Genomic DNA, 15,655 nt, shown 5'->3' with positions numbered 1-15,655 from the left:
AGAAAACATCATTTTATCATCACAAGTCCCATAAATATATAAGTATCAGTCTTTGCTTAGCAATAAAATTTGAATGCAAAAGAATAAAATCAATTACATACAGCAATATTTACTGAATTAAGTATTAATGCTGATATCAACATTACATTGTAGAAGGGATACCAGCTTTTTATTCTATAGCTTTGCTTGTTAGTAGAAGTTCAGGCGAAAATACTGCCTTACAAGAGAACTGGAGTTAAAATAGCACATTTCCTAAGTATTCTTTATCACCTGACTTTGCAAATTGCCTTCACTGACTCCAAATTAAGTTCTAAAAAGTTGAGTGCTTACCTTGTGACCAGTGCTGTTAGGTTCAAAGCAACTGTGAGATTTAATAAATAACCATTTGACTCTGGAGTCTGCAGGGAAAACCGGCTGCTTTAACAGATGTTTTGATTTAGAGGTTGCAGAAATCCCTCCGGTCCTCACTCCTGATTTATATGTGCATTCTACCATTCTCTCAGGGGCTGGGCCTAAGGTCAAGTATTATTATTAATTAAAAATAAAGCTAACATGGGGCAGACACTGCCTTGGCCTCTGGGGATGAAATGGAGAGCAAAGATTTGTCTCCTGTCTTTACTGTGCTTACAGTCTGCTGGAGGAAAGCAGATAAGAAAGCTGTTACAACTAATTGTCATAATTGCCACAGGCTTCTTCCTTTAACTTCTAGTAACTTCTAGAATTCCAGTTTTACAAACTGCAGGTTGCAACTCATTAGTGGGTCTCAGAAGTACATCTTTAAAGTAAATTTTAAAAGTAATAAAAAAATTTATGCACAAAAATAGAATGCAATGAGTCCCATATACCCATCTCTCAGATTTAAGAGTGAATGTTTTATTTTCTCACTTTCATTATAAAAATGAAGATGGGATAGATAAAAGAATAAAATATACTAGACTATAATAGGGTGGGCTACAAAATATGACAATGCATTACACTATGAATATTGCATGTAGTAAGTATTGTACCATACTGTGTATATTTACTAGGTTCAAGGTATTTTAAAAAATTATAGGATGTCAAAAAGGAAAGAAAAACCACCGTATCCATTTGTATCCCTACTGCAAATACAATGCTCTATAAGAAAGCTTTGGATAAATGTTTAGTGATGACAATAACCAACAGAAACATGAGGAGATAACTAGAAAAAAAAATCCAGTATATATATAAAATTAACATTTTCAAAACAAGAAGCTGGCTAACAAGGTAGAATTTTCATACATATATCACTGTTACTCAGCTAATGTGGACTAAGGACCTGCTCTGTTCCAGGCAATATGCTAAGTGCTTGGGATGTAGAAATAATTAAAACATAGCCTTTCTTTCTCAGAGCTTTCTACTGTGTGGAGAAACAGCTGGGGAGAATCCTCCACGTAAAATAATCAACACTTGAAAATGTTTACCTCATTATAATTAACACACATATAAGACCACATGTATAGATGTATTTTTTGTTCATACTAATGAGATCATATACATATAAATTTTTTCATTAAATATCTATCAGAAATATCTTTATAAATCAGTATAGTGCTACCTCATTCTTTTTGATGGCTATATGTGAATTTGTCATGATCTACCCATTCCCCTACTAAATAGGTTGTTATCCTAAATGTCCAAAGCTACAATAAACCTCTATCTTTACACACTTTTGCAAGCTTTTCTATAGCATAGATTCTTCAAAATGGGATTGCTAAATATGGTTGCTGTTGTAGTATAATACTATCAATTTTTTTTTGCCTTTCAAAAAATAGTTGCTAGTTTATATACCCACCAATTTGAATAACTATTGCTCCACACTACATATTGTATATTATCAAACCTGCCTTGCAATTTGGTCACAAATGTTTTTAAATTTTGCATTTCCTAACTTACTAGTGAGATTGTCCACCTTTTAATATATTTATTGACTATTATTCTATGAGTGTTCTTTGTAATATTAGCCTTTTATATAGTCCAAGTACTTTTCTGTCATTTTAATTTTATGGTGATGGTTTTGTAGAATTGAAGTTTTTCATCTTTATGTAATCATATCTCTCACTTTTCTTCTTTATGGCTCCTCATTTTTACATTTTACTTAAGGACTTCTCTACTCTAAAATGATAAAGATAGTCTTCCATATTTTCATCTAATACTTTTTACATATTTAAAAAATATTTACCTTTTTGTCTTCCAAATCTGGCTGAAATTCACTTTTGGTGTAGAGGGAGGTGAGGAGTTGCTTCCCTGATTGTGGCACTGGCCAGTGGGTAAAGAATTTTCCTGATACAATTTGTCTAAAATCTAGACGATATCTCTGAAAAGCAAGATCATCCCCACCTGAATCAGAGACTGAAAGTGATTGTTACTATTGAATCAGAATACATGCTGAACAGACCCAAAAGCACTGGTATTATCAGTGCTATCATCCTAGACACAATTATAAGGGACTCTACCAGTACATTATCAGGAGCTCTCCAAAAGGTGGCATTTTTAGTAAATAATTTTGTGTTTATATGTTTTTTTCCCCTACCTGGTTCTGGTAATGTGTTCAATACCTGGCAAAAAATATACATATATTATTAACTTGTTGAAATGGTCAAAAAAGGAGGAAAAGGTGTTGAATGGTACAAAAGCTATCTATTTCTTGGCTGGCTATCCCAACAAACATTGTCAATCCCCTTTCCCTGGTGTGCCTCCACTACAATTGGAAAAGTTTACATATTTGATTTCCCAACTTCTTACTCAAGCGGGGTGGCCATGTGACACAGTTCTGGCCAATGGATATAAAAGTCAGTCTTCTGGGAAAGCTTTCACTTTCCCAAAAAGGCAGATGTGTCAGGCCCCACCCCTTGTCCCTTTTCCTTCACTGAACACAATGCAATGTCTGGAGATGTAAACTATCCTGTGTCTAGGAAATAATCAGCTGTCCTGCTAAAAATGGTGTGGAAATAGAAAGAGCCTGAGTCTTTGATGACATTGGTAAACCCCTAAACCAGCCCTGGCCTGGAGACTTCTTGTGATGTAAGATAACTAAATATTGTTATTCATAAGTCACTATTAGACAGGTTTCCTGGAGCTGAAAGTATTTTTAATTGGTACACATGGTATGAGACCAATATTCTGGAAACAGTGAAATAAAAGTTTTAATATTTCTTACTAATGTAATTTATGAAATTATCATAAATTACTTTCTAAGGATTATTTTTGTAGATAAAAACTCACAAAGAATCAATTTAAAATGGTAGAATTTATTTTAATATAATTATATATATGTGTATGCATATATTCTATTTTAAAAATAAGCATGTAAACTACAATCATTATAAAACATAAATCAGCCCTAATTTAATATTATCAGAGTAAAAGAGCATATGTAGAAGTCAGTCTAACATTGTTGCACTTGCCTTTTAAAATGAGAAAACATAAAATAATTAGCATATTGTATTTTATCTTATTTAAGTTTTCATGTTATCATCATTAGGTACAAATACCCTTAGGAATGTGCCAACTTACATTCAAATAACCAAGATCTCCTAACAGTTATTAAAGTACCATTAAATCACCTAAAATGAGTACTCTAAAAAAATACTAGCCTAAATTAAAACCCTGAGGAATTAAAATCTTTTTACATAATAGTTTTGGTTAAGTGCAATTCCATGTTTGTACTACTTTATTTAAGGTCAAACTTGGTAAGGCATAGTAAAAATAAAATCTACATAAATTACAATCTAAATCTAGAGTTTATTTCTTGCTACAAAGTTGTTCTGTTTCCCCAAAAAGTAGTTTTTGCATATCATTCTGGACCTCTTCACCACCTGCTGGCTTATTTGTTTTATATACAGTAGTTGATCTTTGTGCACTAAGCTGAGCTGCCTTTTTATGGTGGTTCAGACAAAATGCACCTGAAGAATTACATGTTAGAGAGTTCATGTCCATGCTCAATCATGGCCTGCGCAAACTGCTTGAAGACTCGATCCATATATGTGGACTGTCTTGGCCAGATTCCTTCCAGAAAACCAATATGGCCTCCATAAGAAGTAAGGACTAAAGCAACATTAGGGTTTTGCTTAGCAGTTTCTATTGGAATAGCTTGGGGTGGGGGGAAATGGTGGGGGTGGTAAGAGAGGGAAACAGAGAGAAAAAATATAATTATTACCGATTTTTGGATAATAAGGAAATAAGGAAAAGTGTATGTCTTTATTGTTTCCAATCATTATGAACCATAACACCATTAAACAAAAATTTGTAATGAATATGGCTAATGTAATAAGTCTAACTAATTTTATTAACCATCTATGTTCTTCATGTTTATGATTATGTATGGAACCATCATTTTTGGAAGAATGTTCAATTATAACACAAAAGAATAGGCTCGGTCTTGTTTTAAGATATTAAAGTAAGATGTTTCAAGGAATGGTAAATACTTACATTATGCTACAAGATTCCCACTTATGTGTTACACCAGGAAAGTAAAACAACTAATTTTATTACCTTTGTGAGAGTTATAAATTCATTATGTATGACTTTTGTCAACTTTACATAAAGTTAGATTCCTGGGGCCAAGTAGTGGCTTCAAAATTATTAAGGATTCAAAATTATAAATATGATTTATATAGTAAAAACATATATAGACAGCAAAAAAGTAAAATACTGCTCCAAGTGATAACAGTGTTTATCTTTGGGTGGTGAAACATTGGTGATTATTTTCTTTATCTTCCTTCTCTGAATTTCTATTTATAGACAAGAGAAAGAAAAACTTTATTTTGAAAATATAGTTGCTATATTTAGATAATTTACTAGTAATGACAATCCTTTCATATGCTGTACAAAATCTATCTTGAGTAAAAACTTTAAAATATATAAAGACATTCTTTTTTTCTTCCATGCTTAGAGTTCAAACAGTAAAAATGTTTTGATTTCAGATATGCTAAATCTTACCTCCCTAGTTAAGATAACATGGTTGATGCAACAGACTTTCAAATCTTGGGCAGTCTTAGGGGTAAATGAGCTAATTAAAGGTCAGATCTATCTACCTAATGCCTTTCCAAGGAAGGAAAAGGTGACATGACACACTATGAGACCTGAACCCCCTCCAAGACAGAGCTGCTGCTCTGCCCAAGCTGCCTGTTTGGATGTTGCTCAAGGCCTTTCACAACACTTCCTGAAGAATAAATAAAGGCCCAGCAAGTCAAGTTCTTGTCTAAAAGGGGCCTTGAACTCACATCTTTAGCCAGCCACACTTAAAAATGAACATCTATCTTGGGACCGGGTGTGAGAGCGTAAGGGGAGGGGCAGGGGAAATGACTGATAGTAATTTTGCTTTTCTTTTTCACCTTACGTTAAGGCTTAGATTTAGCATGCTTCATTTGCCTCTAAATTATTAAGAGCCCCAATTTCACACTCTGGATACACTCAGGAATTTCTAACACTGAAGTCACAGTCATATCAGAACAAAAGGCTATGCCACATTGAGTCACGTGAAAGATGCTGACTGCCTGTGCTCTCAGAATGCAGACAATTGGCCACTATTTCACTGTGGCAAGGCTATTTTAAGGGCTTGGGAAAGAACAGGAAATAATGAGTTTAAACTTCAACCAAGTGGGGCAGGTTGAATGCTGGGGAATTTCTGTTGGTGGGAAAAGGGTCATTGAAATATAAAAACAGATGGAGAAATACTAGACTTCCTTAATCCAGTGGAAATAGGCTAAACAATCACCATGTAACTCAACTGATATTAAAGTTTACAGTTTCATTTTCTGATTTGTGGTCAAATGCCAATGTTTCAGTCATCTCAAGTTACCTGTGATGAATCATAAATCACACAATAAGATAATGTCTAGAAATATGATAGGTAGTTCTCTTTTTAAATATGTTGGGGATTTTCTGAAAATCTGACAATACATATGTGTTGTGTTTATAGTCAGAATAATTTTTTTTAATGAAGTACTTGGGGAAAATATTTTTGAAGTATTTGAAGTGGAAATATGGAGAAAAGGTTTTACAAAAAGCTTTGTGAAATTTCATTAGGAAAAAATTAGAAGTCAAGTCTACTGATCTTTTAAGATAATATGATTACTTCTAAGCATCTTATATATTGCTTCAATGTATGAACACATGCATATATATCTTTGTTTCCAAATTCCACATTTCTTGAATTAAAAGAGCAAGGAAGTTAATTTGGCATAATTTTCTTTTATACAGTATCCAAAGAGAAAACAAAGACCATTTCCTTCAAATTTGACTCCATAGTCTGAATGTGCTATACTGATTGAAATGTTCAAGGACATCATGTTTAAAAAGTCTCAAGTTCTCTTCCAGGTCATATGGTGAGAAATATTCCAAAGCCTTTTGTAAAGGAATCTTTTGTATAGGAAGAAAAGGCAAATGATGAAAACATACTCTTGAGGAAAAGATACTGTAACATAATCTGTCCAAAGAACAGTATATTTGGTAAGAGGAAAGGTTATAAAAATGAGAACAAGCAAAATATTGAGTCATAATTTGCTGACTCACAGTGGACTAGATAAGAGTATATGATAACTTTGAAGTGATCTGATACATTTAGATACTAAATTATAAGTATCTAGCTATTTTTTCAGTGTAAAACATTATATTTTTATTTTTTACTACTGTGTTTTCTTAAAAAGAACAATATTTTGAAGAGTTCCAGTCAAGATAATGGAGTAGGTAAATACTGCTGGCCTCCTCTCACAACTACATCAAAACTACAGCTAATGTACAGAACCACTACCAGTGAGAATTGCCTAAAGTCCAGCTGAGCAAAAGTCCTATAACTAAGGATATAGAGAAGAAGCTACATCAAGACTATTAGAAGGGGCGAAGACTCAAAATGGGCTGGTACCACATCCATGTGTGGTGGTTGAGAATCGGGAGGAATATCTTGGCTGTGAGGGTCTCCCTGAGACATGAAGACACTTGACCAGGGAGACTGTGCCACTGGGACTTCATAGGACATCTACGACATAAAGCCACTCTACTAAGACCAGGAAACATAGCAGCTCTATCTAATACATAGAACCAGGCAGGCAGCCAAAATAGGGAGCCAAAGAAACATGTCCCAAATGAAAGATAAAGACAAAGCTCCAGAAAAATAACAAAACGGACACAAGCAATCTACCTGATACAAAGTTCAAAATATTAGTTATAAGGATGCTCAGTGATCTCAGTGAGAACTTCAACAAAGAGATAAACATAAAAATAAAGATAGAAAACATAAAAAATAACCAATCAGAAATGAAGAATGCAATAACTGAAATAAAGAATACATTAGAGGAAATCAACAGTAATTTAAAGGATAAAGTAGCAGAAAACACCCAATCAGAACAGCAACAAGAAAAAAGAATCCAAAAATATGAGGATCGTTTAAGGGGCCCCTGGGACAACATCAAGTGTACCAACATTCACATCATGGGGGTACCAGAACGTGAAGAGAGACAAGGAATTAAAAACCTATTTGAAGAAATAATGATGGAAAGCTTCCTTAACCTGGTGAAGGAAACAGACATATAAACCTAAAAAGCTCAGAGTCCCAAACAAGATGAACCCAAAGAGGCCAACACCAAGACCCATCATAATTCAAATGCCAAAGGTTAAAGACAAAGAGAGTCTTAAAGGCAGCAAAAGAAAAACAGTTACCTACAAGGGAGCACCCATAAGGCTGTCAGCTGATTTCTCAAAAAAAAAAAAAACTTTGCAGGCCAAAAGGGATTGGCAGGAAATATTCAAAGAGGGAGAAGTCTGGACCTACAACCAAAATGACTCAACCCAGCAAAGCTATCATTTAGAATTGAAGGACAGATAAAGAGCTTCCTAGACAAGAAAAAGCTAGAGTTCATCACCACCAGGACAGTATTACAAGAAATGATGGAGGGACTTTTTGAAGAAGAAGAAAAAAAGATAAAAATATGAATAATAAAATGGCAATAACTACATATCTCTCAATAATTACTTTAAATGTACATGAATTAAACGCTCCAATCAAAAAAACATAGGGTAGCTGAATGAATAAGAAAATAAAATTCTTACATATGCTGCACGCAAGAGACTCACTTCAGATTGAAAGACACATACAGACTGAAAGTAAAAGGATGAAAAAAGATGTTTCGTGAATAAAGAAAAAAAAAGAAAAGCTGGGGTAGCAATACTACTAATACCAGACAAAATAGACTATAAAACAAGAGAGAAAGAAGGACCCAGTAATACCACTTCTGGGTATTTATCCAAACAAACCGAAAACACTACTTCAAAGGGATATGTGCATCCATATGTTCACTGCAGCATTATTTACAATAGCTAAGATATGGAGGCCACCTGGGTGTCCATCGATGAATGAATAAATAAAGAAGAGGTGGTACATATATACAATAGAATATTAGTCATAAAAAAAGAATGAAATCTTTCCATATGCAACAACATGGATGGACCTAGAGGGTATTGTGCTGAGTGAAATCAGTCAGACAGAGAAAGACAAATGTCATATGATTTCACTTATATGTAAAATCTAGAGAACAGGATTAACAAACAACAGAAATAAGCTGAGATACAGAGAGCACTTTGATGGCTGCCGGCTTGGAGGGTGGGGAATGAGTGAGGGGGTGATTAAGAGGTACAAATTGGTAGTTACAAAATAGTCATGGGGATGTAGAGTATAGCACGGGAAATATAGTCAGTAGTACTGCAGTAACTATGGTGTCAGATGGGTACTGGATTTATCGGGGTGAACACTTCATAAATTATATAAATGTCTAATCACTAAGTCGTATACCTGAAGCTAATATAATATTGTAATATCAACTATAATTCAAAAAATAAAAATATAAAAGTAAAAAAACAGTACTTTAAAATGGTTAACTCGCATTGAAATGTATATGAAGATGTTAATTTTACCATGACTGGGTGAAAAAACGTCATCCACAGAATTCAGACACAACACTGGAATCCCTACTGATTTCAGCCTACGATTTGGACTGGCATCAGTGTAATAATCATCAATTGTTTGGTACCCAAACAAGACTGAAGTGAATCGCTTATCAAACTCTCTGATGGATTTAGCCTGAAAAACAAAAACAGATTATACCTATTCTTGAGATCAAAAGAAGAAATAAATATATTACATTAAGTTTCTCTCCTACCTTCATGACATGATCCATGTCAATTAGTTTTACAAACATATGCCGGTGCCTGGAACAAAAGAATTTAAAAAGTAAAAAATTAAGGTCATTCCCATTTCAAACATACCTAAAATATATAATACATAACTAAGCCTAGCGCAGGACACCAACTTGGTATTCAATAAATATTTACTTAATCAGACAAAACAGGAGTACATTGATATTTGTCCCAAAGATATTTTTTAAAGTACTTTTTTTAGTCTACGGCCATGCTACCCTGAACAAGCCTGATCCTGTCTTGGAAGCTAAGCAAGGTCGGGCCTAGTTAGTACTTGGACGGGAGGCCACCTACGAAGACCAGGTGCTTAGGTGTAAAAAATAAAAAAATAAGAGATTGTAAACTGACAAGGTCCTTGCAATCTGCAAGGTCAACCAAGGGTTGCCTCGCCTAAAAAATTAAATAAATAAATAAAATAAAGTACTTTTTTCTTAAACTGAGGAAAAATAAATCAGTTCTACAATAATAAACATAAGTTTATAATGAATTAGACCTATACACTGCTGCTATTAAACCAATTTGGCCAAAAGGGCCTTATTTAAGCTAGAAGCTTTCAATTGGATAAATTTTCTGAAGATATTATTTTTAAAATTGTTATACTAAAAATTAGAATTTATATTTTCATATACTTATTTTTTAAATGTTGGTCATTTTTGTCATAGATCCTATACTTTAATTCAAATCACTCTTTTCACTTTTCTTGTTACTGTCCCCCATTCCAGTGACCACAAGTAATTAATGATACAATGATTCTTCAGTATTTTTAGCAATATTTTATAATCAGCATCTATAATTTAACAAATGAAAACTGGTTAAGTTTAATCCAGTGCTTAATGCCAACTTTCAGGATAACCATGGTTTTCAGTAAGTCATGCACAGATGAACTGATTGTTTACTTAGAGTTCATATTTAAGTTTGTCAATTCACTTAAAAATGCATGGTAACAATCATCAAAAAATAAACAGAAAGATCTCTATATTTTTTGCTACCATGCCATTTAACTGTTTAGAGGATAGACAAATAGTTCCAGAAAAACTAACGCAAAGACAGTATTTTGATATTGTTAAGAACTGGCGGGGCTGAAAATATCTAAGTGAACTGTATTCTTCTAAGCCTCTAAAACATACCATGCTCGTAAACACGTGCTTAAGGAACCATATTATTCAGCACTGAAAACACTTAATATATTATTTATTACTTAGAAGAGAAGAATTAGGAACCGATAATATTAGCAATAGAAAATCCAAAGAAATAATTCATAATGTTGCTCAACACACTCAACACTAATGTTTTTAGACTTTTAGAATAATTTAGAACAGTGATAAAATAATGATCTTCAAAGTGGGGCCCATACTCTAGAGGTTGTACAAGATAACCCACTGGGGTACAGAAAGCAAACATTAGAAGTTTTATCTATAATTTTAGTTTTCCTTAAAGTCTTTTTACTTCCGTATATGTTTACAATATAAAGAATATTTTTATTATTGGGGTATATAATACAAAAAGTCTGGAGACAGCAGGTTTTAAAGTTGACTCACTTATTAACTGAAGACTGGAGGCAAGTTGTCAAGTAATAATTAAAAAGTAGCCAGTTCAGTGGTTTCTCCAATGACTCTGAGCAAGCAAAAGTATTCCAACCAACTGAAAAAGTTGCAGCTGCCTTCAAAGGAGTTTTCCGCCCAATTTTGCCCAGGTAATTTAAAAGTAGCATTCTAAAATTAGAAACAGGAAACTCAGTGATGAATTTGTTATACCCCTCAAGACACTCTATTTTTAACTATGGATTTTACAAACTATGGGAAAAATCCCCCCACAAACCAGTGTTTAAATTCTCTATCTTAGAAACAAACACATGCAATTATCTTCATTTGTTCCTTATGTTCATAGATCTATTTATCTTGCAGTTGACTATATTGTGAGTAGAACAAAGCACAGTTATTACTTATGTGCATATCATTCTGTGAAGTAAAACATGGGAGAACTCTACTGTAAGAGTGGTTTTCTTTTTTTTCAAAATGACATTGGGGATTAAAATTTTGCACATTCCTGTGCCCCAGCCTCCAGTTGAATGTTTAATTTAGTATGTGAGGAATATCTCAGGCAAACTTTTCCTATAAAGGGTAACATAGTAAATGTTCTGGGCTTGGGGGGCCCTATAATCTCTGTTGCAACTACTTAACTCTGTAATTGTAGTCATCTACAATACATAAATAAATGGACATGGCCATTTTCCTATAAAACATTATATACAAACACTGAAACTTGAATTTCACATAATTTTCACATGTCATAAAATAAAGATGACATCCTAAATTCTACTTCTCATTATAGTATTTTCCATTCTTTATCTCTTCAATTGTCCAGGTTCTGAAATAGGAGAAATGGGTAAAAATTCTCATTCTTTTTTTCCAACCGAAATGACCTGAAGATTGAATGTGATGAGGTCTTAGACCAAAGACAGAGATTTCATTTTGGAAATGACTCTTCATAATGATTGTATTCCTCTTTGTATACATACAGTACTGTAGTTCACTAAGCCATTTAAAGCAGGGGCCCTGAACCCCAGGGCAGTACAGCAGAGGTGAGCAGTGGGCTAGCCAGGGAAGCTTCATTTGTATTTGTAGCCACTCCCCAGCGCTTGCATCAACGCCTCAGCTCTACCTCAGATCATCAGGCATTAGATAGATTCTCCATAGGAGCACCGCTCCCTGGTGCCAAAAAGTTTGGGGATTAAAGGATTAATACTTACTCTTCTGCAAAGGATTCATTCTAGGATCCTAGTTTTGGTGGCCCTATTCTTTGGCTGGAGGTTGGAGATTTTGGGGAGACTGGTAAAATGGGCAAATTGAAGCTCTCACAAGTAGAAAGGACCAGGAATAGCTACGTTCAGGTAGGTGGGGATACTTCTTGGTTATTACTCATGAGCAAAATATTGTCGAGTTGTTTTACTCTGACAGAAAAGAGTTGTTTTACTTTGACTCCATTTTTTCACTAAAAGAAAAAAAAAATCTTTTCATCGAGAGAGAGAAAATCCATGGATTAAAAGACTTAACAGGCATTATCAATCCCAATGTATGGAATTTATCTGGCTCCTGACTCAAACAAACTATAAAAACAAGCCAACCAATAAACAAACTTATAATTGGGGAAATGTGACACTAAATATTTGATAACATTTAGGAATTATTACTTTTGTTGAGGTATGATAATGGTATTGGGTGTTTTTATTTTTATTTTTTAAGAGACTCTACCTTTTAGAGATACCTACTAAAATATTCATATACCTACTAAAATGATATATCTGAGATTTATTTTAAAATAAGTAGAGTGGGGAGGGATGGGGAATGATTATCCATGATTTGGTAATTATTAAAGCTGAGTGATGAGTATATATGGGAGATCATTATACTCCTCTCTTTACTTTTATGTATATCTGTGAGTTTTTATGTATTTTTTAAAGCTAGTTAACAGTTCATTGGGAGACTGGAATCTGACTGAGTCTAGAGCAGCATGGGTTCCTCAGATAGACTCAGTTCTGGTTCAAAGGCCCTTTTTGGCTCCAGGTATCACAGGCTTGGGGATTACCCCAGTCTGGGGGTTGGAGTGGGGGGCACTGAATATAAGGATCTTGGACAGACCTTTGTCTTCTGCACTCTGAAAGAAAAAATGTGTCAAGCTGTAAAACAAACACATCCCTAAGTGGTAAACCAACTTGGGAACCTGTCACAGTGCTAGGCAACTAGAAGGGGTGCTTCCTTCAAATAATTTACAAGACATTAATATTCAACCAGCTGCAAAGGCTAATGGTCAAGTTCTGCCTTCAGGCACTGAGGCTTCAATGTGACATGAATAGGCATTTCCTGGGAGCGTCTGAATAGAGAATCTGGGCCTGTTTATGTAAGGTCTGGACTTAAAAAAGTCAAAAATTTATAAGATTAAAGGAAAAAAGTTCAGCTCACAGCCAGTTCTGTGAGGTTCACAGTATTGGGCAAAGGAAAGAGGCGAAATAGCATCCATTAAGCATAATTCATAGATTCTTCCCAGGTTTTCTGTACTGATTCAGATTTCTTCCTTTAGTAGGTCAAGTCAGACCTTCCATGCTAATGTAAGAAAAGTATTCTTTTCTCCTTGCTTTATCAGAATTTAAAACGGTGATTAAAATCCACTTTTCAGAGTCTATCATTTGTAAAAGCTGTTCATTTTCAAGTAAATATGCTCCTAAAATGTTCTGAAAATTGAAATGAGAGATAAGGCGATTATAAAATTAAGAAAAAATATTATTTTCTCTCTTATATGTTTGTTGATTTTAAAAAGTAGTTTTGGGCAATGGCCAAATAATAAAAATTTTGGAATTTATTAAGCTCAGTATCACTAAAACAAAAAATATACACATTATTAGTAGAAATTAACCTAAATATGTCATAAAATTTCCAAAAAATCCCCAATGTAATTGCAAGCAACACAAATTATAATAACATTTATATGGTTAAAATAGCAGCTAGAGTAGGGAGTTAACAAAATTTCAGATTTTCGGAGAGCATTCCAGGGTAGGTCCATTTGCTCAGCAACAAAACCAAACCAAACCAAACAAACAAAACAAAACCACCACCAGGGGAAAAAGTTTTTGAAGGCCTCTTCTGTTGGAGAGAGCAATAAGTGATTATTTCTATGACTAGAGTAATTAAAAATCATGCTGAGTGGTCCAGGAGAACACAGGTATAGGGCCAGCTGGGAGTAGTACATCAGGGAATTTGAAGGTCGACATGGCAGTCACTGAGTGATGGAAACCAACTTCATGAGGTTCAGACAAACCTTCATGCTCATAAAAACTCGAGTACCCCAAGGAGGTACTTATACCCTTTTCATTACAGAGACCAGTAGTCAAGGAAAATATTAAAATTCACATGACTTAATTCCTTCATTCATTCAACATCATGTGGTAAAATATGATAAAAATAAACATTTATTTAAAAATAAATGGACATTTATTTAAAAATAAATGTAGCTTATAGTCCTCTGAAAGAGGTGGTTGGTAAGACCACTTTTTTTCAGACATTTTAGAAAGAAAAAAACCTTACCCTCCCATTGAAACCCCTGCTGCCAAGAAAGGAGCAGAAGGGTACAGACTATGTACATGGTGAATAACTGTCTCCAAATCTTCAGTGTTGGCACAACTGTAAGTCCTTGGTGTCTGTAAGCAGTGGCAAGTAAAGCACAAAATTGAAAAATTGTGAGGTTAGTGATTTGTATAATGCAGAAATATAAAAAGAAGCAAGAAGTCATAAGTATGAGAAAATAACCTTTGCACATGAATAAAAAAATTTATTATATTCCTACTTTGCAGTACACATATATGCCACTTAAAGTCAATGCTATTTGAATTGGCACTAACAAAAAGACAGATCCTGCAAAGAAGGCTTGACAGAAATGGGCAAGACTAATACAAATACCTTAAATTAAACAGATAACATAATACCCTATTCAGATGTCTCTGACTAAACAAGAACAAAGTCAATTTAGGACAAAAAAGCAAAGAATTACATTTTTTTTTAATAGAAAAAAAAAAGCACCCCATGCCCAACAAAGCCAAAGCAATTCTTTATTTAAAAAAAATCAAGCAAACAAAATAAAACTTTCTAATAATGCCACAAAAAATTTAAATTGTGGTTCATTTCTAACTGGGGGACTGTTTTCTCTACCCTGAGTGCTGTTTACCAGTGAAGAAGTGTGGTTTTCTAGCACTGCTTTCACTCTAGATAAAGCAATATCTGATCCGATCTATTAATTTTTTTTTACAATAATATCCACATAGCCCCAACTGTATGGTAACGAAACAAACACTTAAAATGTTAAAATATGTAAAGCTGATTATGTTTTAATACATAATGCATTAAAACAAATTGTTTTCATGTGAACTTCATTAATAGACTTTGTTTCTAGCAGAGACGCTTCACAGATGAATTACTTGAGATCTGGGAGGACAGGGCAGTCCTGTCTGTAGAACATCTGTGAGAATGTGTGAATGAATAAAGCACATATGAGATCAAATAACCAGACATTTAATAACAAGGAGAGGAATCTGGTAACTTTACTTTAATAAAAATACTGAAACCAGTTATCTGCAACACCCGATTGTAGTATTCCAATCAACCATGATCACAATAGAAAGGTATGTGTCACCCACCATTCAATCACTCATGAGTAGTGAGAAAATTACAATTTTCAATGATCTCTCCAATTAAAGTCAAGTCTAAACACTAGCTATTGCCTGCTATCATCTTTTCGAGACCTGCAAATATGGAACTCTCCAAAAGATAAATGTTAACCTGACCTTATTTACAATGCCTAACATTTATTAATTAAACTTATGTCCACAAAACCCTGGGGAAGATCTCATTTTTATTTCTATTTTATAAAAAGGAAACTGAATTTAGAGAGGTTAAAT

General features: G+C 33.9%; 1 protein-coding gene across 4 annotated transcripts in view; it reads right to left on the bottom strand.

Annotated features, from left to right (window-relative positions):
• Window positions 1-15,655, bottom strand: part of ABHD3 (abhydrolase domain containing 3, phospholipase) — a 51,640-nt gene that overhangs the window by 11,042 nt on the left and 24,943 nt on the right. For 2 of the 4 annotated variants that reach the window (XM_039844843.1, XM_039844823.1), the window contains exons 5-9: window positions 14,289-14,401; window positions 10,749-10,922; window positions 9,174-9,222; window positions 8,929-9,094; window positions 3,254-4,110 (exon numbers count right to left, since the gene is read on the bottom strand). In XM_039844843.1, the coding sequence (XP_039700777.1) occupies window positions 3,932-4,110; window positions 8,929-9,094; window positions 9,174-9,222; window positions 10,749-10,922; window positions 14,289-14,401 (681 nt within the window). In that variant the 3' untranslated portion in view covers window positions 3,254-3,931. Of the gene's footprint in view, window positions 1-3,253; window positions 4,111-4,180; window positions 4,752-8,928; window positions 9,095-9,173; window positions 9,223-10,748; window positions 10,923-14,288; window positions 14,402-15,655 lie in introns of those variants that run through there. The other 2 variants (XM_039844833.1, XM_039844852.1) reach the window with 2 other exon arrangements.

Source organism: Pteropus medius, unplaced genomic scaffold (assembly GCF_902729225.1).
Source record: "Pteropus medius unplaced genomic scaffold, Ma_sr-lr_union100, whole genome shotgun sequence".
NCBI classification, from domain to species: domain Eukaryota; kingdom Metazoa; phylum Chordata; class Mammalia; order Chiroptera; family Pteropodidae; genus Pteropus; species Pteropus medius.
The sequence above is the reverse complement of the archived record's forward strand: the minus strand, read 5'-3'. Positions and strand labels throughout refer to the sequence as shown.